This window comes from Alosa alosa, chromosome 7, assembly GCF_017589495.1.
Source record: "Alosa alosa isolate M-15738 ecotype Scorff River chromosome 7, AALO_Geno_1.1, whole genome shotgun sequence".
NCBI lineage: Eukaryota > Metazoa > Chordata > Actinopteri > Clupeiformes > Clupeidae > Alosa > Alosa alosa.
Genome location: NC_063195.1, coordinates 19,769,911 through 19,796,692, shown reverse-complemented (window position 1 = coordinate 19,796,692; position 26,782 = coordinate 19,769,911). Strand labels below are relative to the sequence as shown.

The 26,782-nt window shown below is 42.6% G+C and overlaps 2 protein-coding genes across 2 annotated transcripts in view; one reads left to right on the top strand and one right to left on the bottom strand.

Annotated features, from left to right (window-relative positions):
* The window catches only part of LOC125298155 (histone H3-like), a 781,614-nt gene that overhangs the window by 438,501 nt on the left and 316,331 nt on the right, over nucleotides 1–26,782 (bottom strand). The window lies entirely within an intron of this gene.
* srd5a2a (steroid-5-alpha-reductase, alpha polypeptide 2a) lies at nucleotides 1,969–12,333 on the top strand. The gene is made up of 5 exons (XM_048248859.1): nucleotides 1,969–2,624; nucleotides 4,897–5,060; nucleotides 6,041–6,142; nucleotides 6,858–7,008; nucleotides 11,961–12,333. The coding sequence occupies exons 1-5, from the start codon at nucleotides 2,350–2,352 to the stop codon at nucleotides 12,025–12,027; spliced, it is 759 nt and encodes a 252-aa protein (XP_048104816.1). The 5' UTR covers nucleotides 1,969–2,349; the 3' UTR covers nucleotides 12,028–12,333.

The window sequence follows — 26,782 nt, the reverse complement described above, 5'->3', positions numbered from 1 at the left end:
GTTCCGGTGGATGACCTGTTTGTCGGGTTGCCATAGAATTGGATGATCTAAGTTTCCTTTGTGGTTGATAAAATATTGAAAGCATGTCATTGGATTGAAGTTCTTAAGAAACTGATGACTAAAGTTTTCAAGAAACTTGAGGTTGCTGCGAGAGGGAGTGTAAGATGTGTGTGAGCAACCAACTGATCTTGCACTGTCCTCCGCCACTGTCCTCTTGCACTGACCCGCACCAGTCAGAGGATGGTCATCACATCACCACCATCCATGACGTGCAGAACGTTTAACCTTTTCCAAAGCATGGCGCACATTTGGAAATTTGTATTTATGACGTTAAATTTATGACGTATATACCTATAAAGTACCTATAAAGTATTTTGATCCAAAATACAAAGACATTTTCTTTCACTCAATAAAACACAAATGACAAAATACTGTATTTCAAATAGATATATCATAAATACTACCCATCCCTGGTTAGTGGTATACAATAGCAACATGGCATCGTGCCCTGTTAGCATCACTGTAAACCCATTCAGTGATAATGTAAATAAACAGTCTTGCTCAAAACGCCACCAATTAATTTGCAACATAATTTTGCTCTCAATCAAAAGTTTGAATTTGTTAACTGCCATAAATAGACCCCAGGTTATTTTTACTCCGGAGTTACGCTTTAATTCAAATTCAAATTGAAATTCAAGATCATGTTTTGGACCTCAATTCAAATTCTGCATTTTCTCTTTTTTCCCACTCACTCTCTCTCACACACACACCATCTACACACTTTTCACACACACACACACACACACACACAGTGTGCACTCTCTCTCTCTCTCTCTCTCTCTCTCTCACACACACACACACACACATACACACACACACACACGCCACACAGAGAGAGAAAGAGGAAAAGGTAGATGGAGTGTGTGTGTGTGTGGTGTGTGGTGTGTGTGTGTGTGTGCATGCTTGTCCATGAGAGAGGGAATATAATGATGAGGGGTGTGTAGAACAGAGAGATGTGTTAATGGTGAGGGACTGTCCATGCAGAGGGAACATAATGATGAGGGGACATAGAACAGAGAGAACATAATGGTGAGGGGACATAGAACAGAGGAACATAATGGTGAGGGGACATAGGACAGAGGGAACATAATGGTGAGGGGACATAGAACAGAGAGAACATAATGATGAGGGGACATAGGACAGAGGGAACATAATGGTGAGGGGACATAGAACAGAGAGAACATAATGATGAGGGGACATAGAGCAGAGGGAACATAATGGTGAAGACAAAGATGGTACTAAGTAAGTATAAGCATATATACTCTTTTGATCCCGTCAGGGAAATTTGGTCTCTGCATTTATCCCAATCAGTGAATTAGTGAAACACACTCAGCACACAGTGAACACACACAGTGAGGTGAAGCACACACTAATCTCGGCACAGTGAGCTGCCTGCTACAACGGCGGCGCTCGGGGAGCAGTGAGGGGTTAAGTGCCTTGCTCAAGGGCACTTCAGCCGTGGCCCACTGGTCGGGGCTCGAACCGGCAACCCTCTGGTGACAAATCCAGAGTGCTAACCAGTGGGCCGCGCGCGCGTGTGTGCGTGTGCGTGTGCGTGTGCATGTGTGTGTGTGTGTTCCATGCTTGTTAGATGTTAATAGACTACTTTTTCCCTGTGGGAAAGTGAAGCAAAAGAGACAGAGACAGAGTATCCCCTGCCTGGCCCAGCTGCATTTTGGGATTCCACTCTAGAATGCAAACTTGCATAACAAGGGTGGAGCTTTGAAAACTGGGAGGCCCCAGCCACTTGACCACTCACGCGCAGCAAAACGCTAAGGGGGTGGGTCAGAGTGTCAAGCACTCAGACTTTGATGACTCTACCCCAGTGAGCTTTCCTTTTCTGTTTGTTTCTGTTGGGGCAACAGCAGCACTGGAGAGAAAAAAAGAGAGAGACAGAGAGAGAGAGAGAGAGAGAGAGAGAGAGAGAGAAAGGGAAAGATAAGAAAGAGAAATACAAGAAAGAGAAAGAAAAGTGGGAGCTTAGAGAGTAACCAGGGAAAAAGAGGGTTTATGAAGTTAGTCCGGAGAGGGGAGGGAGAGAGGGAGGCAGCCAGAGAGAGGAACAGGGGGTAATAAAGGCCGGGTCACTCTAGAGAGAGGGAGGAGAGCAGGAAGGAGAGAGGGAGGGGAGAAGGAAGGAGAGAGGGAGCACATAGAGGGAGAACAGGGTTTTTAAAGGACTCGAGATAGAGAGAGGGATAGAGAGGGAAAAGAGAAGGAGAGAGGAAGGGATCAGAGGGAGCACGCAGGATAAAGAAGGGAAACCTGAGGGATCTGAGCAGAGGCAGCATGCAGTGTCTGGACAGTACTGTGTTCTGGCTCAGCTGGGCTTTCATGGCCGCAGGTGTTGCCTACCTGTTCGCCGACCGGCAGGTCTCCGGGCCGTACGGCCGGTACGTGCCCACGAGCTACGACCGCAGGCTGGTGCCCGCCGCCCTGGGCTGGTTCATCCAGGAGCTGCCCGCGTTCCTGATGCCTGTCCTCCTTGCCCTCATGACAGATGTACGACCGGGCCTGGGCAAAGGCCTGCTGCTCTGCACCTACTGTTTACACTACTTTCACAGGTACCATGCTCATGTGTCTGTGTCTGTGTGAGATGAATGGCTTCTATGGGGTCTTAATACTATATAATACTATATATAATTTACACTACTTCCAGAGGTTCCATGCTGATGCTGATGTGTCTGTGTGAGATTAATGGCTTCTTCAGCTATGGGGTCCTAATTTACACTACTTCCAGAGGTTCCATGCTGATGTGTAAACAACTGTAAAGTAGTGCTTTGGCTGCCTTAAAAAAATTGCTAGAAATGCAGTGCGTTACTGTTGTTTTGTTGATGTGTGCCTGTGTCTGTGTGAGATGAATGGCTTCTTCAGCTACTCTGAATTTGTATGACTTGCAACATGGCAAATAATGCCCTAATCAAGGCCGTCGGTGCATGACCTGGAACAATAATTTAGCTAATTTCATATACAATAGAATATGCGTGCTAGGATGTGTTCGGACAACAAAGTTCTCTACCTGTAAATAAATTATATCAAGGTCACACTATTTCAACAAAAAACAAAACAAAGACAAGCAACTTTCATTTGAAGTCAACCTCTATCATACTGTTCCTCTAGGTTGACAGTTACTACTATTACAAGTCACTAGATAGATAGATAGATAGATAGATAGATAGATAGATACTTTATTGATCCCCAGGGGAAATTCAAGGTCTCAGCAGCAGCATACATACAACACAAACACATTCTTTAACAGCAGAAAGAGTAATTAAAGTATATAATATAAAAACACAACTAAGCAGTAAGGACAGTAGAAGATAAAGAATATGTTAATATACTAAAATACAAATTATACTAACACTTAATACAATATATAAAAATATACTAAAATACAAATTACAAAAATACAAATTATACTAACACTTAATCTAAATCAATTCTAAAAACAGTATCCACATAGTGGTGATTAATAAATCAGAGGCGCTTGCAATGACTGAGGCAGGGACTGAGCCTGTGATTCTCTGTGCATAGTAAGGTATGGTAAGGTGCTCTAAGGTGCTTCTGTGTGAATGAGTGTCATGGTGGTAGTGCAATGGTGATAGTGGTCATGGTGATAGTGCAAATGAGTAAAGTCAACAGTGCAACAATGCAGAAATAAAGTAAAGTAAAGTCTATATATCTATATATTTAACTATTTAAGAAAATGTATAAGTGTGGCCACAGTTCGGCTGTGGCATGGAGGGGGGGGGGGAGGATTATGCATATGTGCTAATGTGCTAATATAGCACGCAAACAGTGAGGCATAAAGACAGTGGTACAAGTGGCTAGTGGACAGACAGTACCAAACATGGAGGGGGTGAAGAGGCAGACAGACTATGCAGAGAAGTCTATATCTCCTCTTCCCTTAAGTGAGGCATTGAACAGTTCAATGGCCCTGGGGACAAATTACTTTCTCAGTCTGTCAGTTGTGCAAGGCAGTGAGCGAAGTCTGCAGCTGATCAGGCTCTTCTGCTTAACAATAGTGCTGTAGAGTGGGTGACACTCATTGTCCAAAATGTTGATCAGTTTGTTCAGGGTCCTTTTTGTCAGATAGTGAAGTGATGCACTCCAGTTCAGCTCCAACTACAGAGCCAGCTTTCCTTACCAGCCTGTCAATTCGCCCCACATCCTTCTTCCTTGTGCTTCCTCCCACTTCCTCCACTCAACCCATTTTTCATCATGTGCTGTGTCACTATAGTAGATATTGGCATCATCACTTCTATTCACTGTGCAGTTCTCATAACACCCACATATGTGTGTGATGCACTCTATGGTTTGAAAATGACAGCCTCATAAGCCCCATGTGCTCTGGTGTCCTCTTGCTTAAGACCCATGCTCTTCCTTTACCGTTGATGGTTTCTGACATGGTTAAGTAATGATGAAGACATCTTGACGGCCACGTATTGCCAAATGTGTGGCGCCCACCACAGATGTTAATCTCTCGCTATACTGCACAGCAGGTACTATGCCACAAATAACACTGTGTATGTCACTTCATGCTGGTATGTGTTCACATACTCCTCACTCTGTCCTAACCTGCGATATTAAATGTTGTACTTATAAAGCATAATACAAGTGTACTTATAATACAAACACTATACTAAGTCAGGCAAATTAATCCATGTTAAGTAAATGTCAGAGAGTTATGTGTCATAATACAGTTTTTTTTTTGCTTTGTTGTATGTGTGTGTGTGTCAAGTCGTCAAGTTTATTTATATAGCGCATTTCATACACAGAGGTCATTCAATGTGCTTTACATAAACAAAAGCGTGTGTTATTATTTTCTCCGCTCAGGACTTTTATTTTCTCCTTGTTGACACGAGGCAAGCCCATGCCTTTACAGACGGTCAGGTCTGCCACCATCTTCTGTGCTGTGTGTGGGGCCCTACAGGGACACAACCTGCTGCACTGCGCCCAGTACGACGACAGCTGGGCACGGGACGCACGTCTGGTTACAGGTGAGGAGGAGAAGGAGGAGGAAGAGTTTATAAGATATAAGTATCTTCTTCTCAGGACCTTTATGACTTTTAGATTATGGTTATGGTTATAGGATTTAGCAGACACTTTTGTCCAGAGTGACTTATAAATAAATAAAAAGAAATAAAAATGCAAAAAAGGGAAAAGAGAAGGAGAGAGGAAGGGATCAGAGGGAACACGCAGGATAAAGAGGGAGAACAGGGTTTTTAAAGGACTCAAGATAGAGAGAGGGATAGAGAGGGAAAAGAGAAGGAGAGAGGAAGGGATCAGAAGGAGCACGCAGGATAAAGAGGGAGAACAGGGTTTTTAAAGGATTCAAGATAGAGAGAGGGATAGAGAGGGAAAAGAGAAGGAGAGAGGAAGGGATCAGAGGGAGCACGCAGGATAAAGAAGGGAAACCTGAGGGATCTGAGCAGAGGCAGCATGCAGTGTCTGGACAGTACTGTGTTCTGGCTCAGCTGGGCCGCAGGTGTTGCCTACCTGTTCGCCGACCGGCAGGTCTCCGGGCCGTACGGCCGGTACGTGTGCGACTTGAGGCTTAAGGCACCACAACCAGCCCCCCTGACTCTCCACACATGGGGTGGAATTTGAATGGCTCGCAGTGCATTTGCATAATGTTTATTAAGCTGATACTTATATCCAAAAAGACTTGGGAAAAAGTGTCCTGCCTGCTTTTTGTTTTTATCCCAGGTTTAGAATTGTTTCTTTGGTTATCTTCAAAATGGCCTTGACCTTTCTCAAAGTAGCATATGAATTCACATGTTTATGATAACTGACACTTTATCCTTCTAGTGCTAGCCCCTTATGCATAAACATGATGTCTATATTAAGGTTTTGTGTTGTGTTATTTGAAATGATAGATGATATTAAGATATAGAAGATATAGAAGATATATAACCAGTGGATAGTTGTTTTATTGACATGTTAACTTGCTACATGTGCTGGTCTTCCTTTGCTGTAGGACTGCTGATGTTTTTCTTAGGCATGGCCATCAACATTCACAGTGATCATGTTTTACGAGGCTTGAGAAAACCAGGAGAAACAACCTACAAAATTCCCAGAGGTATTTCAGCTCATTTGCCACATCATGCAAAGCCAACACATGACATTGTAGATATTACCATGACCAATGTCAGTTTTTTCCATAAAGTTTCCATATAATAAAACCTAACTGTTGTTTTTTGGCTTATTCAAAATAATGCCCATGGTCTCCAGTCCCCCGTCTACTATATCATACAACCTGATACTGAAAGTACATATTATCACTGTCTTACAAGTTAGACCTTGAGTGTAATCCTATCAGTATAAGGATATGTAGTGTTTGTAGTAAGTAAGTAAGTGTGTGTGTGTGTGTGTGTGTGTGTGTGTGTGTGTGTGTGTGTGTGTGTGTGTGTAACAGACACAGCATGCCGCTTAGTGAGAGAGAATGTGTGTGTGTGTGCGCGTGTGTGAGAGAGAATGCATGTGTGGAATGTGAATGTGTATTTCTAGTGTAAATGACTCATAACAACAATAGGTTACCTTGTATAAAAGAGATCCCAAATAAACATGTTTATTTCCATCTGTCTGTCTATTGACAATTAACCTAAAAAAAAACATCCTTGACCTTTACACTCCCACTACAAACAGACCCATTGCCATCTGGATTCCATCTGTGAACATTTCAAAGTGTTCTCCTGTCAAAAATGTAAAAGCTTTTGGAAACACTGACTCCAATAAATAAATAAATAAATAAATAAATAAATAAAACCGCCCCCAATTATGTCTTGTTTCTGTAGGCGGCTTGTTTGAGTATGTCTCCGGAGCAAACTTCTTTGGGGAGATTGTGGAATGGTTTGGCTTTGCCATAGCGACATGGTCCCTGCCTGCATTCTCATTGGCATTCTTCACCATGTGTTCCATTGGACCACGAGCCTACTATCACCACAGGTACGGCAGTCAGCAGAACCCTTCACACAAGACACTTCACTGACTTAAGACAAACATAAACATGTCATAGTACATGAGCTATCCTGTGCATGGTGTCAAAATGAATACAGTTCCCCCCATAGGTACATTTACATACATTTTGTCATTTAGATTACGCTTTTATTCAAAGCAACTCTCAAAAAGGGAACGATCAAGGTATGGTGCAATTAGGACATATTATTTCAGCAATATAGGTACTACTCGCATAGAATAAAATGCTTGGCCTATGTGTTAGAAGGATTGGTTTCAAATGCACTATGCTTAGTTTGGGTAAGAAAGAGAAGAGTAACACAAAAAACCCTTGTGGAAATTGTCTTTTTTTAATATGGACCCTTTCAACAATAAAACAACAACAATGGCAGTTCAAGCTAAGTATTTAAGTGAAGAAAAGAAAAAGGAGGGATAGCTAGGATAGGTAGCTTACATCATGACACTTCTAGAGTGACACTTCACATGAGCCCCATAATAGAAGTGTAAACATGCCACAGCACATGTTCTTACCTGTCATTTCTTTCTGTTTTCTGTGAACGCCGTGGTGTCCATTATCCCTTACGTAACTAGATAATATGACCGCCGCCCAGTCCAGCACATTTTTTCCACAAAAATAAATCACGCTGAAAGGCCTATATGATTCTAACTGTCTCACTAAATTGCATTATCCACACTCAATTCCCACTGGTATCTGCTAGACAACAAGTACCAAAACATGATTAGTTACATTACATTACATTACATTACATTTGGCTGACGCTTTTTTAACCAAAGCGACTAACAACATGGTAAACAGTAAGTTTTAGAACAATTCTCACAATTTTAGGACAGTTTAAAAAAAACACATTAGATACAGTAAGAAAAGGTGGGGTGAGTGCTGTATTTTAACAGTTACTTGTCAGTTTAACGGCTGGTGAGTGCTAGGATCAGTAAGACTTGTTGTAAGTGTTGCTATGAGAGTAGATGTTCCTAAAGAGCTGGGTCTTCAGGAGTTTTTTTTTTTTGAAAGTGGAAAAGGATGTCCCTGCCCTTGACAACTGGCAGTGTGTTCCACCAACAAGGAACACACTGCCAGTTCCTACAAGGGCTTACATTTTTGCTAGTTCATAGATTTCACATGTAAAATTAATTTTATACAACCCCACCCCCATCTTGCCTGTTCATAATTCTGAGAAATTCTTGTGTGCATGTGTGCATGTACATGTTTATGTTTATGTGTGTGTGTGTGTGTGTGTGTGTGTGTGTGTGTGTGTGTGCATGCTTGTGTGTGTGCCTGCGTATGTGCCAGTGTTTGTGCATGTGCATGCATGCGTACATATGTCTACTGTGTGAGTATGTGTCATACGTAGGATTACTGTGAATGTATGTGTGTGCATGTGTATCTGTTTATGCACATGTGTGCACATGGAATGGGTTAAGATGACCCCTGGAGGCAAACATACGAAAAAAATTGGTCATCCTAGGCCCTACGGTTCTCAAGATATTCACAGAAAACTGTGTCTGCCCTACCCTCCTTTCGGGGGGTCCAGTCCAGCGGGGGGGCTACAGATCAAAACAAAAAACGATGGTTCCATGCTATCCATGTGGGGTTACATGCCCACCAAGTTTCGTGTACCCCGGTCTTTCAGTGTCCGGGAATCCTTGTTGGTGTAACGGTCACTAAATGTACACATAAATTATTTTATTGTAAGGCCCCCATGAGCGAAAGTTCACAAAACTTGGCATGCATTAGGAGGGTGTCATAATGATCCACACTTTCAATTTCGTGCAGTTTTGACCATGTCAGCCAGAGATATTGTGATGAAAACCTCTAATTTTTGCTTTTTCATTTTTAACTAGGGTTCTGCTCTCTCCTGGTTTGAATCCTACCTCACAGGACGCCGTTTAACGTATCATGGCTTGGTCGGCTATCCGCACCTCACCATCTCACCACAGGGGTCCCCAGGGCTCAGTGCTGGGCCCCCTCCTCTTTGCTATCTACACCACCTCCTTGGGACAGATTATCCGTTCGCGACGGCTTCTCTCATACCACTGCTATGCAGACGACACACACAGCTCTATCTGTCCTTTCCACCTGATGACCCCCTGGTTTCAGCACGGATCTCAGATTGCCTTTCAGACATAGCTACATGGATGAAGGCACACCACCTCCAGCTGAACCTCTCAAAGACTGAACTGCTGGTCATCCCAGCTAAACCTACCATACACCACGACATCAACATCAAATTTGACTCCCTGTCTGTTTCACCGACCAGGACTGCAAGAAATCTAGGAGTTGTTCTCGACAACCAACTAAACTTCTCAGATCATGTTGCCTCAGTCGCCCGGTCATGCCCGTTTTCGCACTCTACAACATGCGGAAAATCAGGACTTACTTGACTCAAGATGCTACCCAACTTCTGGTTCAGGCAATAGTCATCTCACCACGACTACTGCAATGCCCTCCTGACAGGTCTCCCAGCCTGCACAGTGAAACCACTTCAGATGATCCAGAACGCGGCGGGCGCCTGGTCTACAACCAACCCAAAAGGGCACATGTTACCCGCTGCTCATCCAGCTACACTGGCTACCTATGGCGGCCCGCATCAAATTCAAGTCTCTAGCGCTTGCCTACAAAGTAGTCTCCGGTTCTGCTCCCACCTACTTGAATGCCCTCATACAGACTTACACTACCTCCAGACCCGCTGCGGCTCCTCTGGCTAACGACGTCTAGCTCTACCACCGGTGCGCTCAAGCCAATCCAAACTTTTTCTCATCTGTTGTTCCTCGTTGGTGGAACACACTGCCAGTTCCTACAAGGGCAGGGACATCCTTTTCCACTTTCAAAAACTCCTGAAGAAATTGTTTAAAACTTAGGTTGGCGCTTTATAACATGAAATAAGTAATGGTAATGGGATAGGTTGACATGTCCCCTTAAGACCTTAAGACAACAAAAAAAGGTGGACCTCCTAGGCCCCACGGTTCTCGAGATATTCACAGAAAACTGTCTCCGCCACCTACAGGCCAGTTGGTGTATAGTAACATAAATTAATTTATTGTGTGGCCCCCATGAACGAATTCCACGAAACTTGGCGTGCATTCAGAGGGTGTCATAATGATCCTAAACTTCCAATTTCGTGCAGTTTTGACTATGTTAGGTCACAGATACCTGCGATTACAACACCTTTTTTACTTTTTTGTGTTTAACTAGGTGGCGCTATACATGAAATGAGTGGTTATGGAATGGGTTGACATGGCCCCTTGAGATGAACATACAAAAAAAATGGTCCACCTAAACCCTACGGTTCTCGAGATATTCACAGAAAACTGTGTCTGCCCTACCCTCCTTTGGGGGGTCCAGTCCAGCAGGGGGGCTACATATAAAAACGAAAAACGATGGTTCCATGCTATCCATGTGGGGTTACATGCCCACCAAGTTTCGTGTACCCCGGTCTTACAGTGTCCCGGGAATCTTTGACGGAAATGTATGACCACTGCGCGTCATAATAAGGGGCAAGCTTATAGCTGGATGCTTAGGGCCAGATGTACTAACGCTTTTGCGCCCACTTCAGGCGTATTTGTTTCGCAACGTGCGTGTAAAATCATTGCGAGGTATGTACAAACAGGCCGCAATGATGTAAAAGCACAAACTGCCTGTTGCGGGAGCTGAAAATGGTTGATTGCGATTGTCATGTCATGCATATGCATTCATGGGAGGATCCAGGGGAAAGTGGGAGTTTAGCGTAAAAAGATGGGAGGGGAAGAGTAAAGAGCGCCTAATTATGTATTCCGCGGTATGTACAAAGACTGCTCCTGAAAGCGCACGTCTATTCTGCGCCTAAATACTTGCGCCTTGTAAAAGCAGGTGTTAATCCAAATTGAAGTTCAATGCTTCAATAAGAGAACCTTTCAAAGACAACAGAATCGCTATTTAGAGCACCAGTTTTGCAAGTCTTTGTAGGCTACTATCAAAAGCAACATTAACTTTCGTTGGCCTTTCGAATGTCTTACTTTCACTTTCACGTCATTCACTTAAACTTTCCTACTTGCTAGATTTGACCAATTTTCCATAGCCTACGTTCACAAGTAGTTTGAGTAGAACTACTGATCTTCATTATCTCCCTGCTCGTTGACATCTTATCATCTATGGTATTATTTCATGATCGCTAAACGTTTGATTCTTTTTAATGTTGTCATCAGTTAACTTCATTCAACTGCGCTTGTAGGCTCTGCCATTCAGTTGTGGACGTTCGTAAATTGCGTTTATGGGCGGAGAGAGGCAGAGAAAGGCGCTGTTTACACCAAGGATTGAACGATTGATAAATACGACGGAAACTTGGGTCTGTCAGCGTTTGCAGTCTGCGGTTTGTCCATGGCGCTGATAACGTTACGTTCGAAAATGTACGTACATCTGGCCCTCAGTCTCAAAATTAATACAGTTCTGATGAATCCCGTAGGAAGGGTTTCCCGCAATGCCTTTAACTGAACACAATGATCCGCTGACCGAGCTAAGCGATGTCAGATGGGAAAATATGGGAACCAGCTGTGGGCAACAGATGGGAATGATGACTCAGCGAATGCCGAACATCAAAACCCGAATCACCAACAAATAACCATTGTGGGCAAAAATCAACACCAACAGAGAATTTCATTGGGGTTATCCTTTCATTGAATTAGCCCAATGACACCTCCAGAATGTTCAGCAGTGGTGTCTGGCATCCCAGACTAATGATTGATAGATAGATAGATAGATAGATAGATAGATAGATAGATAGATAGATACTTTATTGATCCCCAAAAGGAAATTCAAGAAGCTACCTCGACATGCTGCCACTCTTGTCGGCACCCGAACCGGGAAATTTGTTGTCTTCTCAAGATGTCTAGATGTCTAAAACATATTTGTATTCCTTTTTTTTCCTGAAATCTCTCCATTTGTGTTGCAGGTTTTACACTGAGAAATTCAGCGATTACCCCAAAACAAGGAAAGCCCTGATCCCCTTCATATTGTGACCGGATAGTTCAGAGAAGTAGGCTTTGGAGATTGACCAGTGTTTGATTTATCATCTGAAGGATTTAGAGAACAATAATCAATAACTAAATATTTATAATAGAAAATATTGTTAATGGAATTACTATTTAATATTGTCTTGATTTGTTCTATACAGAGTTACATACATACATACATAATTACTTCTTGCATGATTTTGAATGTTTTTCATATCCTTTGTAAAAATCAGTTATTTATGGACCCTTTCAAGAGAGTTCCATTATCAGCATCATAGTTGGCCCCACAAGGCTTCCGTTTTAACATTCCATATGTTATCTTAATGCAGAGGAAGTAGATTGGGGCCCAAATAGAACGTTCAAGCATTGTTGTTGTTTTTATTGTTGAAAGGGTCCATATTAAAAAAAGACAATTTCCACAAGGGTTTTTTGTGTTACTCTTCTCTTTCTTACCCAAACTAAGCATAGTGCATTTGAAACCAATCCTTCTAACACATAGGCCAAGGCTTTTCAAACTCAAATTCAAATATGTTTTAACCACACCAGGTAGGCTATGTATCTCTCAGGTGGCTCCTTAATCTTTACCTCTCTGTCTATATTGATAGACTAAATGGAAAACCTCTCAGGGAATGTAGAATGTAAAATTAGTTTTGTTGTAGGCCAATAGGACCTATATCCAGCCAGCATGTTTTAGGCCAGTATACTTCTTGTTTCTTGACAGGGTGTTCTTAGCCTGGTTAGCATGCAGACCTTCTCAATTAGAATTGAGAGTGGGTCTGGAAAAGATTCATTGACTTTTATATTTTCCAGCAGGGGCATAACTATCAGTGAAAACTTAAATTGGTGCATTAAACTCTTACCAATTATTCACAGAAGTGCAGCAATCTTGTACACAAAGGTTTTAAATGCAATTGTTTTCTCAGTTCCAAAAATGCTGAATTAGCAATTATATTTGTGTGTCTGGGTTAGAGGGACAATGGAAATGGGCTTTAGTAGCCCCTTGGCCAGATGGACCAAATCCTAAATTCTCCAAAGGTTCATGGGTATTCCCAAGTTACGATGTTCTGCAAAACGGTATGTTACTCCAGTGGCGTAACAAACCAATGGTGGTCCAGGTGCGAGAGCGCTACGCAGGACCCAAACCGACATTCTTTGGCCCAGGATGAATTAACTCTGATACATGCAATACACATTAAGGGTGACTTCAATTGTTTAATGCAAAGGGCCTGAGGCACCGAAGTAGTTTAGTAGTAGTAACATACGACTACATAGTAGTAACACACGACTACATAGGATCCATTACATGTGAAAACATTAAAATAATTTTATTAACAGCCTGCAGGCCAGGGTAATCTAATATTACTGCATTAACATAAACTCGCATGGAATTATGGGAACACTCAATGCGCCTCTTCAACCCTCTTCTGAAACTGCAAGGGTAGATTGCTTGCTTATAAACTCACACTGCGCAGAAACAAAACTTAATGTAGCCTAACTTATTTAACCGTGCAGAAACCAAATAAAATCATTCATATGCATACAATCCCCAATATGCGTGAACTAGGCCATTAGAAGAAGGCCATCTTACGAGCCTTTCGTTGTGCAAAATCGTTAACAATGTTCCCAATATTTAATGCTCTGGCTCTCGTATTTTCAATGGACAGGATAGCTAACCCACTGAGCCTCTCCTGCCCCATGCTGCTCCTTAATAAGTTTGAGTTTGGGAAAAGATCGCTCAGTTGTTGCCACAGTCACAGCCAATGTCAGAAACAACATGAGAGCAGTACACACTTCCCCGAATGTGGATGTTACACTGTCATAATCTACCACCAGCATTTTGGCAAGTTGAAAAATAGATGATTTCTGTGAAATCTCTGCTTTAAAGCAAGACCTGAATGAGAGGAGTTGTGTTGGGAATGTCGGTGCAATGTCCCTGCTATAATAGTCTGACTAACGTCTTGCCTTTTCAAGCAGTTCATCATCACATGCGAGTTGAAGGGTCATAGGACGTAAAGACTCAAACACATGACAAGTTTCCCGCATACTTGCACATCTTTGGGAGAGCTGACTGATTGTGATGTCCAGAGTTGCATTAAATACCTGCACTTTGAAGTATCTCTCTGCATCGGTTAAGTACATTTTCAAATGTACTCTGAACCCCCCATTTATTTGCGAGCGTCTGCGCTGTAGCCTTGGCCTGGTCAAAGGCACGCCGGTAGTCTGAAAGGACCTGTATAGAATTTTTCAGCAAATGCATTGCGGGGGTAGCGACGGGCCCCGGGAGGTCACGGGCCCTGGTGCGACTGCACTTGCTGCACCTAAGTGCATACTTTGTTTGGGATTTGGAAGCCTTTTAGACTAAACAGAAAAAGCATCTCTATTCTATTCATAGGCGTCCCTGTGCACAAGCCTTTAGTGATGCAGGTGCAGGTGAGGCAGGTAAGTGTAATCCAAAAGTGAAAGAGCAAAGTCACCGCACACTTATCACTATTTTATATATATTTTTTAATTGGAGTGAACAACGTGTATCGATAAGTGCTTTTGCTAAGAGCGAACCTGATGAAGCACTAAGCAAAACACGTTGTTCGCTCCAATTAAAAAAAAAACCCTATAAAATAGTGATCAGTGTGCGGTGACTTTCCAAATATAAAAAAAACCCCTAAAAAATCAGTGTGCGCTGACTTTAATCTTTCACTTTTGCATCTCTATTCTGTCTTCAACACAATGAATATCAACTAATCCTCACTGTAGGCAGGTTTTGGGTTGTTGTTGACACAATGGCTTATAAGTTCACATAACCTCACATAATTTACAAGTTATGTAAATTGAGGTTATGTGAGGTTGAAGCTGAAGTTATGTGAGATTATGCGAATAACATTAAGGGCTCTGTCTTGGTGATCAGAAATGCAAGGACAGTGGCGAAAAGCTTAAATACATTTAGGAGTAACCAGTCCACATTCGGGGATGTTTTGTGTCAAACGTCAGGAGCATTGTTCAAAAAGGATGTTCTTCTGTTTCTTAATCAGTCATGGGTGTGTTTTGGGCGTAACATCCTTTCAACCAATGAGAGTGACATCTGTCATTACCTTTAACAGCAAGCAGCACAACTTCAAACAGCGCATCAGTAGCCTATTTTGCCAGTCAGCAGTGCATTTGAAGGAATCTTCTTTGAAGGAATCTGCTTCTCCTTGCTTTACTGAAACCTGTTTGGGACTACATGCATTCTGCACTTGCCTATTAATTGAACTCGAAGTCAAAGTGAACTCATAAGCAAAACAGTTATTGATTGACAAGGGGTCACAATCGAAAATATAACCTGAAAAAAGCAACCCTTTACCCCAACTAGATGTACCGCATAGCGGTACAAAATATGACCGCCGCTCAGTCCTGTACATCCATTCCGCGAAAATAAATCACACTTCAATTTGTCTCCATCTTTTACTCCATCCCCCACTCTTGAAACTTTTGTGTATGCTTGTTTGGCATGCCTGAGTGTGTGTAAAAGCGGCTGCACAGAAAGTAGCCTACTTGTGCTGAAAAGGTGAATAGATTGTAGAATAGCCAAAGAAGATGAAGCATTGTTATAAAACCTTTAAAATCTCTAAACAATCACAAGTAGGGCAGGTCATCACAGTTCATCCATTGCAACTGGATTGATGAAAGGTCACTTACACCTGTAGGCTACATTGTATTTGGGAAAAGCAAAAGGTATCAGCATAATGTTATTTTTTTTTTAAATTTATTTTTATGTATTTATAAACAAAAACATCTCTGTCAGTTCCATGCCGTTTTCAACAGCTATCAAAACAAAGGTCATTTTTTGGATGGATGGATTTTTTGTGAATGTTTCTTCTTCTACATAAGATTTTAGTCATCTTTAGTTCATGTAATACTTTATTGTCAATGCACAACTCCTTTGGAAACCAATGGCTTACGACTTACAGTATCAAGCGGACTTAAACTGCCATATCGTGGCGAAAAGTTGTAATAACATTCACGCAGTTCCATGAGTCAAGGAAAGCGCGAATGAAGTAGCCACTTCTAAATGGGACCCACTACACAGTAGTTTAAGGTGTGTTGCTAAAGCAGCCATAATGAAATGAAGGTGTCATTGTTTGGATACTTTACACACACGTGCTTTTTAATTTCACAGACTACAACTACCAAGCTGGAATCAAAGCACATCGATTCCCCTCTCACACCCTGCACGCACTTTAAAACAAAATAAACAGGCGCCTCAGTCTCAGGCATGTATAGGCAAAACTGTATCAGACTGGTGTAACGTTGGTAAATCTTCCATTGCACAGAATGATTTTTGTAGCACGTGCAATAAATGACAGTCGAAAGATACAAACAGTGCTGCTATCAATTTGCTTGGTATAACCGCATTTATAGTTTTCTACAAATGCAATCAATCAAATGGGCCTCCATCACTCAACTAACGCTAACGGTAACATTACCTAGGTCCTTATTGATATTACAAGATTAACGTGCCTGCAGTAAAACCAAGCATGTCCGATAAACATCCTCACTTCATCCTCACTTACACTTCATGTGAACATCGTCCTGTCCTTATTAGATGTTCGCTGCGGTAAATTACAGTCCTTGTAGGAAGTGTCCATTATTTTTTCAACCCACTTTTAACTTCCAAAAAAATTACGTCTCACTGAAACGATGCGCCATCTAGTGGACAAACGACTACTTATCGCCAATACTGAAAATGCAGCCATGATGATGATGATGAATATTTTGGCTTTCTTTTGATCCTATTGAATTTGTAATTATGTATCGGCCGTTCTAATACCAATAGTATGTGGGTGCCTGTGTCTGTGCATGTTTATATGTGTGCACCGCCATTTACAGGCCAATGAGTGTACAGTCACTAAATGTACACATAACCTAATTTTTTTAGCCCCCCATGGATGAAATTCTACTTTAAACTTGGCATACCCCAGACCCCCCAGAGAATGCCAGGTCAATCATACACATAAAATTTGGTGCAGTTCTGAACATCTTAACTGAAGATAGGGCGATTAAAGCAGAATAATATTGCATTTTAATTTTTTTTACCGGGGGCAAATCACAAATGAGTGATTATGAGCCAGGTTGATGTGGGCCCTTGAGACCAACATACCATAAAAGATTCACAGAGAACTGTGTCTGCCCTACTCTCCTTTCGGGGTCCAGTCCAGCGGGGGCTGCAGATGAAAACGAAAAATGACGGTTCCATGCTATCCATGTAGGGGTACATGCCCACCAAGTTTTGTGTACCCGGTCTTTCAGTGTCGGGAATCCTTGTTGGTGTACGCCACTAAATGCACACATAAATTATTTTATTGTAAGGCCCCCATGAACGAAAGTACACAAAACTTGGCATGCATTCAGAGGGTGTCATAATGATCCTACACTTTTAATTTCGTGCAGTTTTGACCTTGTCAGCCAGAGATATTGAGATGAAAACACCTAATTTTTTGCTTTTAATTTTTAACTAGGTTGCGCTATATACATGAAATAAGTGGTAATGGGATGGGTTGACATGCCTTTAAGACCAACATACAAAAAAAAAGGTGGACCTCCTAGGCCCTACGGTTCTCGAGATATTCACAGAAAACTGTCTCCGCCACCTACAGGCCAGTTGGTGTATAGTAAAATAAATTAATTTATTGTGTGGCCCCCATGAACGGAATTCCACAAAACTTGGCGTGCATACAGAGGGTGTCATAATGATCCTACACTTCCAATTTCGTGCAGTTTTGACTATGTTAGGGTCACAGATACCTTCAATTACACCACCTCATTTTTACTTTTTTGTGTTTAACTAGGTGGCGCTATACATGAAATGAGTGGTTATGGAATGGGTTGACATGGCCCCTTGAGATCAACATAAAAAAAAAATGGTCCTCCTAAACCCTACGGTTTTCGGAGATATTCACAGAAAACTGTGTCTGCCCTACCCCCTTCGGGGGGGTCCAATTCAACAGGGGGGCTACAGATCAAAACGAAAAAAACGATGGTTCCATGCTATCCATGTGGGGTTACATGTCCACCAAGTTTTGTGTACCCGGTCTTTCAGTGTCCCGGGAATCATCAAAAAAAAAAAAAAAAATCTGACTAAACCTATATGACCAGCGGCAGCGGCGGTCATAATAATGTTTGAATGACTGAAAAAAAATCCCAAGGATATTTATCCTGCAGGATCAATCCTGCGCCCTATAGGCGAAATAAGAATAGGTCGCCGCCATGTTCATAGACTGTGTGCCACTTTTGACTGTGTGCTAGCTTCGCAGAAGCCCTGGTTTCAATGTGGGGGAGCTCAACGTTGCTACTTTCCAGCGCTACTGGAACGCAAGGAAAAATAAAAATTGCGACCAGGCCTCACGGAAAAAAATGGTAGCCTACAATTAAGCAATTAGGCTTTTCACGTAACATACCGTAAACATATTATTATTACAGGCCATTATACAGAAATCAGACTACTTATTTAATATGATGCCGCCTGTTAGGTGAGCATTTAAACGTGACATTAGGAACACACTTCGAGTGTCACTGTCTCATATCACCCCGCGATAGGACCATCTTATTGCAGGGAAACAAGTTTGTTGATCCCACATGGTGAGATTCAGATTTTACCTTATTACATTGTCGTCCCTCTGCTACGTTCCACTGCTAGCAACCTGACGATTCAGGCTGAAGATCAGCACTCATATGCGGGAGAAAAGTTTTTCAACCTGTGCACTTTTCTGTATTCTGCAGCTATGCTTTGAACGTCTCATTCATGACTGTTATTTAACCGATATCACTGAAAATTAATTGCTTACTGCCAAGGCCGTAGTCATGATGTCAACATTGGGGGGGGGACCAAATCTGTGGTGGGGTCTGGGGGACCCCTTTCTGGCTTCTGACAGAAATGACGTTTTGTGCCAACATGTAGAAACACTAGGCCTACTACAGCCTTTAAAGGAGAATTCCGGTGTGATATTGACCTAAAGTGTATTGAAACATGATGCAGTGTGAACATTATGTCCCATAGCCCATCTCGGCTTGTCCTGCACTCCAAAATCTGGCACTAGTTGCCGATGCTACCAACAGCTTTTTTCAATAGTGGGTGCTTCGGCATCGGGCTAGCCATGCAAATAAATCACTGTTTTACACCCATTTACGAGGCTCAATGTATCTCCACACTTCATTTGGTAGACTTCCAAGGGCCCTGACATTTAAAACGAGACATTGAGAAGTAAGAATGAACAGGTATGATAAGGGATCAGATTCCAAAATAATTCAGTGGAAATGCATGATTCCAGTTTCTTCCAGTAGCAGCAACTGGAATCCATGCATTTCCACTGAATTATTTTTGAATCTGATCCCTTATCTGAGAACCTGAAAGTTCTCAATGTCTCGTGTTAAATGTCAGGGCCCTCGGAAGTCTACCAATGAAGTGTGGAGATACATTGAGCCTCGTAAATTGGTGTAAAACAGTGATTTATTTGCATGGCTAGCCCGATGATGAAGCACCACTATTGAAAAAAGCTGTTGGTAGCATCGGCTAACTAGTGCCAGATTTTGGAGTGCAGGGGACAAGCCGAGATGGGCTATGAGACATACGTTCACACTCGGTATCATGTTTCAATACACTTTAGGTCAATATCACACCGGAATTCTCCTTTAATTGGTGAATGGAGGTGGAAATTCCTTTCTTTGGTTATTGTCCGCGATTCACATTAACTATCACGTATTGTAAACGTCGCCACATTTGATCACGTTTTGCCTGCATGGATGCGCGATTGAGTGCGCATCTAAATATAATATGCAAGATGCAACAATCATTTCTAAGAGGCCTATACACGGTAATTTCTGGCATTATTACTAGCATATGAAGGCATTATTTATGTTGAAAGACGTGAAAGAAATGACACAGGCTTGCACAAATTCATCATTTAAAATAAAATGTTTCACTTTCGCTATCATTGCGAGAATAGGCTACAATATGGAAAATGTTCCCTTTCAGTCTGATCGGCTCCAAACATGTATGGGATTTCCTTAGCCTATGCTACACCTTTCCAAGAAGTTTTGTGAAAAGTGTTCCGGTAGCTTTTGCGATATTGTTGACAGCCCTACCTCACAGCAGTAGGGTGCCGTAAATGGAAGCTTTTGATAGCGCACGCCACTAACGAAAAACGGAAAATCACCAGGGCCCAGTTTCCCGAAAGCATGTCGTAAAGTCCCTCTTACGAACGTCTTAAGATTTGCCGAATGTTTCCCGGGATGTCCTCCTCTGACCACACCTTCATGCCACACCCCTGTGTGCAAGGTTTAATAAAATTGGAGCGCATGGCGCAAAATCCGCCAATGACTGGGTGTAACTGGGGGTACTTTGTCCGCGTTTCTGATCGCCAAAGCGCTTCATGGCACTTAGGTTTATATATCAATCAATCCTCATTGTAAAGCAGGTTTTGGGTTGTTGTTGACACTATAGGTTACAAGTTCACATAACCTCACATATTTCATCTACTGCTAATAAAATATAGGCTAAAAACAATGCTGATGTTGTCCAACATATTCAAAATACGTTACTCACTTTAATAAATCGCAATAACTTACAAAATACCTTTTAAGGCATGTATTCTGTAATCTGTAGTGGAATACATTTTAAAAGTAACCTTCCCAACCCAACTGCTGTCCACTACTAACATTAAGGTTGTAGTGAGAAATTCAAGAGTATATGTATTTTACCATTCCAGAGTGTATGTATTTTAACATTTGTTTTGATCACCGCCACTCAAGGCCTTTTGATTTAGCCAACCCCAGTCACATGCATGCTTGTCACGCCACATGATGGTGGTGATTAATCATTGTTGACGAGTTTCATTGAAGAGTTCTACTTGCTTTAACGTAATGCTGGCGCCTCACGAGACAAGGTAGCCTACTGTATGACCGGAGAGAGAGCTCACGTGAGGCGACGGGTGGGGGATCACTATTAAGCAAGACTGTTTGTATTTTGTCTTTGAGTTTGTACAGTGGTGCTGCTGAGGTACGCGCTGTATCAACTCCCGGATTTGTTACAATAAACCTCGAGTTTTTGTCTTTGCCATTACTTGGTTTGGATTGCCTCCACTTTGTTGCTAGTGTTCATTTTTTACACTACAAGGTCATAGATTAAACTCAAACTATCTCAAACTATTATTCGTCCAACAACAGGCCCTTTGGATCCCGTCTACTCTTCTGCAGTAGAACATCACATGCTGTTCTAGCGGTAGTCACGCATGTGTTTAATACTTCACTCAATTCTGGAATAGTTCCTTCTTCTTTCTTTTAAACAGGCAAAGGTTACACCTTTGTTAAAGAAAAGTACACTTAATCCAACTGATGTGAAGAACTGCAGACCTGTCTCCCTTCCCCCTTTCTTATCAAAGATTTTGGAGAAAGTGGTCTTCAAGCAAGTCTGTGACTTCCTATATCAGAACAACCTTCCACACCCTATGCAGTCTGGTTTCAAGAGTTGTCATTCTACTGAAACTGCTCTGGCAGTGGCACAATTACACAACATCCCTGCTGTCTGTCTCACTGCCAGGGCCGGAGTGGGGCCACTTTTCAGCCCGGGAGTTTCAGGGCCAAGACCGGCCCACTTTTTTAGTGGTGGTAGAAAATTGTATAAATAAGGCAACATTTCAGCTCTTATCCTGTATTTTATTATAGGCTACCAATATTCCACTATTCCACAAGAATAGGTTGATAAGTTAACAAAAACAGGAAGGAAGAAATAAAGCATTTGAAATGTATCCCACAATTCCACTAAGAGGCATATTGAATTACTGTATTCTTTTCTTTTTTCTGCATGGGTCGGCTATCATGTTGTTGTTTGGTGATTTGCTACTTTACTACACCCACTTCTGAGCAAACAAGGCACATTGATCATGTAGCCTACTGCTGTCATATAGCCTACTGCTCTTTCTTACATAAAATAACTTTAATTCATATGGTTAACTCTATTATCCTTTCTACTTGTCCCTGTAGTCATAGCTAATTTCGGGCTCTTCATTTTCAGCGGGGGACTGGCTGATCTGCTGCTCTAGGCTACTTTTGTTTTTATGCCTAGGCTATACACAGATCAAGCTTGAGTTGTGTTATCACTATTTGCATAATATTTGCAAAGTCTATGAATCGCCATATTGGATGATACAAAAAGGCTAATATTTTAATTCATTTAATATGTTACTTGCGAATAGGTTGACAACGCAACGTCCAGTAGGTTATTAGCCCAATTACGGCGTTATAATTATGGCTATCTCTCTTTACCAGTTGCCACTTATGTCTGTCCTCTTCAAAAAAAATTGGAAGTTTGGCACATTTGGCAGCATTTTCTTCCAATACTTTTCGTCTTTTTTTCCTGGCCTTTTCAGTCCCTCATGGCGTCTTTCTACCATCCATCCTCCCTGACGCTTATCACTACGGTAGGGCCGGCCCGGCTGGTAGGCTATCTGAGAAAACTTTTTAGGAAAGACGGGCAAAGATATGGACCCAACCAGTTAACTTTTCTTGGGAGGGAGAACAACCCATGCAGAGGCTGCGGTGTTAGGCATAGAATGCGAACGTGTGTAGCCAACTTTAAGAGAAGATAGATTTACGTGACAAATGTCCATATTTTTCCCTCGACCGGCCCAAAAGTGAAGCGGCCCACCGGGAATTCTCCCGATTACCCACTCCGGGCCTGCTCACTGCAGACATGTGGACTTCTTTGACGATGGACTCATATCTGGGAGTCACCTACCACTACACAGATGCCAACAGAAATCTGGGATCAGTTCTCCTGGGAGTGGCAAAATTTCCTAAAGCCCACACCGCTGACAAGATCAAAGACCTCATCACTGACTGGGGACTCACTGGAATGGTGACTACAATAGTGACCGACAATGCGGCCAAAATGGTAGCAGCCACTGAAAAGCTGCTACGCCATCTACCATGCTTTGCCCATACTCTTAACCTCATTGTCAAAAAGGCAGTTGAAGAACATGAGGCATTGACAGAAATTCAAACCAGAGCAAGGAGGGTGGTAACTTATTTTAGTAGTTCAAAGGCCAATGATAAACTTATCCTTGCACAGGAAAGGATGGGTAGGCAGCCCCTGAAGCTTGTGCAGGAAGTTGAAACCAGATGGAATAGCACCCATGACATGCTGCAAAGACTCCTCGACCTCCGAGAGCCTGTTGGTGCTGCCTTGGCCAGTCTGTCTAGTGACATCATGCCACTTTCAAGTGTTGACTTTGAGGTCATCTTGCAAAGCCTGGAAGTGCTGGCACCCTTTAAACATGCCACAACAGAGCTCTGAGGAGAAGAGGGTGTCAGCTTCCAAGGTTATTCCAATAATCAGAATGATTCGGTCAGACAGCAAACAGGACGAGGACCACAAAAGCGCCACGTTCAAAAAAGTTTATTTAAGGGTTGGGGGTTAAGGGGGTTTCAGGGTTCGGGGGTACAGGAGTTCAAGAGTCTGCGTGTGTGTGTTCCCCAGTAGCCTAACAGCCATGGCAGGAGCTGGATGATCCGGGAAGTCCTGGGGAAAAACACACACACACACACACAACAGCAATTGAAACGAAGCAGCAGTACAGTCAAGGACTAGGCGGTATTCAGAGAAGAGGGACGGAAGGCAGGTCAAGATTACCGGGCTGGAGAACACAGAAGTAGTCGAGCGGGTCCGGGATCACAGGCAAAGAGTCAGAGGCGTTTTTCCAAAACAGGCAGGTAACTGGTGCTGGTTGCAGACGATCTGACAAGTGTGGACTGAAAAGCAAGGCTTTATATACAGGGCATGATGAGTGGTGAATGCAGTGCAGCTGGTAGGTAAACGAGGGTGAGGCAGAGCAGAGCAGGAACAGGTGGAGGTCATCAGACTTCAATCAGCGCGTGTTACCAGGCAGAGAGAGAGCTCATGACAGATTCAGCACAAAGTGGCTGAAAAAACAGGCCTGGCAACCAACCCAGCAGCTGTATCCTTAGGGATGGCTCTGCACCAGTACACCATCAGACAATGTCGGAATGTGGAGTCAATCCGTATTTTAGCTCTAGTGACGTTCCAGGTGATTCTCTAGGGCAGGAAGGACCAGATATGGGCCTTTCCAGGTTACTTCCTCTTGGTCCCCCTGGAATTGCTCTATGTCGCCATCTGCTGGTCAGCAAGCCTCATGACACCTATTCCTGTCATTGTTGTCCCTTTAGTAAATCGGTTTCACATCTGATGATTTGATTAGTTTACAGGATATGATGAAGTCCAGTAGACCTGCTGCTGAGGAACCAAACACTGACTGTGTATTGGGTAAGATCACTTTACAGACGTCTTTTGTGCCCATGTGCATGATGGTACAGTCTTAATGTTCATCAATATGTATTCCAATGTATGTACACAGCCTTACCGTTAATGTATGTATTCCAATGTGCAAGTATAAGTAATAGCCTAAGTAAAAGTAAGACATGTTCATATATATGGGCAAGAAAATATTGTGAATGTGCAATACTTTTCATTCACAAATGCAAGAAAAAGTAGAATACTGTATGTGCCAGTTTTGTAATGTGTCTCCAAGCTTTCCTCATATGCGGCCTATAGGGGGCCCCTCACACCAGACCCTGTTCTGTCCACATGTAAAACTAGTGTGAACCTAGTATTAGTATCGTATTGTATCCTGGGCTTGTTTACTGGTGGACTCCTCACGAAGACACAAGGAGATGGATAAACTCAAGAACAGTTTCGTTTTAATCAAGCCTCAAGCACCACGTCTTTTTCCAATCAGCCTGTCACCTAGGCCTACTAGTTCTCTTATTCATGGGATATCAACATTCAGTCACAGTGATGAATATCCCTAGCCTAGAAATCTAGACGCGCCCCTAGCAAATTACATTTGCTGCCAGGGCTAGTCTAGCAACTCTCCGTTGGCTTGTGAGCTCCAGAAATCGAAACTCAATCAGGCCAATGAAATCGTGTATAGAATCGTTAGGTGAGCTTAACATAATGATTGATGGCAGTTGCAACGGTTTGGCTTGAATTCCCTGCTACTTGAAAACAAATAAGATGGATGTTGCTGTTGGCGAACAGTGTGACACGAGTTAAGCTTTTATTAAGTTGGCAAACGTTTGAACTAGCCAACTAGCTCGCTGGTGGAAACGCATGGGACTCATAAGCTGCCGCTGTCTATTATTGCGTGCAGAGGGAATTTGAAAGACAACTGATTATCCCGCCCCTCCGACTGAGCACTGCGAACGGTGAGTGCCCAGACCCTACATTTTAATGTGGGTCTGGCTCGTCAGGCTAGAATATCCCACATTACTGACATTATAAAATTATTATTATTTCTAAATTCTGCCCTAGTGAGATATTCAGGAAATACAGCAAATGCTTAACCTTACTCTGCCGTTGTTTAAGCTGCATCATGACACCTGCACAACAAATCAGACGGGAACTCAGCCTGAGTCTACAGTTTGTTGGGTCTGACTGAGTCAGGGATAGAAACTGAGCCATACTGAGCCACAAAAGCACACTTTACAAGGTTACAAGTTTATTTTTATTTATTTGCACAGCATGACAGATAAGACATGTAAATTATTTTTACAAGCATTTCTATCATTGAAGTGATATCCACTTTTAAAGCAACATAATGTTAATTATGTTAATTTCACTGCTGGTTATGCTCCAGGAAGTCTTAAAATGGGGGAGTTGAAATGGGAGAAATGAGCGTCCATGGGCTCCTTTCCAGGTGGGCCTACAGAGCTAATTGAAATGTACTATCAGGTTCATCTGGGTTCACCCAGGCTATGGGCCCTCTTGACCAGTTTTACCCAAGCTAGTAGACTAATGACAACTCTGCACAGTCTCCCCTACTGTGGTCCAGCCTGTCTCAGGAACATCCGCCCCTGGGAGACCTGTACAGAATGGAGAATGCAGGACATCCGCCCCAGAGTGACCCATACAGAATGTAAAACGCAAGACATCCGCCCCAGAGTGACCCATACAGAATGTAAAACGCAAGACATCTGCCCCAGAGTGACCCATACAGAATGGAGAATGCAGACCGGAGAATGACTCCGGCAGAGACTGCCTATTCTGCAGCGACCTTTTCCTGTCTTGTGGAGAATTATTCATCAATGGAGCAACGGAACAAAACAGAAATTTTGTCAAACCTTGAAAGGTGGAGCTACTAATTTGTCCTTGATACATAAAAATAACACCCAGAAGAAACCTTTCAACAGGGGTGCACCTGTACACAACATACTAATTCTAGTCAAACAACATGTGCTATTAGAGGTGCCCGGGGCACATACCAAGTTTGGTTGCGATAGGTGAAAGTGGTGCTAATTATAGTGCCCTTAGTGGTCAAATATCACCAAATTTATTGTGAGTCCTTAGGATGTGTCAACGTACCAAGTTTGGTGTCAATACAAGAAAGTCTTCCTAATTATAGCGCCCCTAGAGGTCAAAGTACACCAAATGTATTGTGCGTCCTCAGGATGGGGTCTCGAGTCCATATGCCAAGTTTGGTTTCTATATGTAAAAGCATTGCTGATATATGAGCCTACTTCCTGTGATTATAGCTCCCCCTAGTGGTCAAAAGAGTCCAATGTATTGTGTGACCTCAGGATGGGGACCTCAAGTCCATGTACCAAGTTTGGTTTCTATATGTGAAAGCATTGCTGAGATATGAGCCTACTTCCTGTGATTATAGTGCCACACAGTGGTCAAAATTTACCAACTGTCTTTAGGCTTTGAATAAACAAA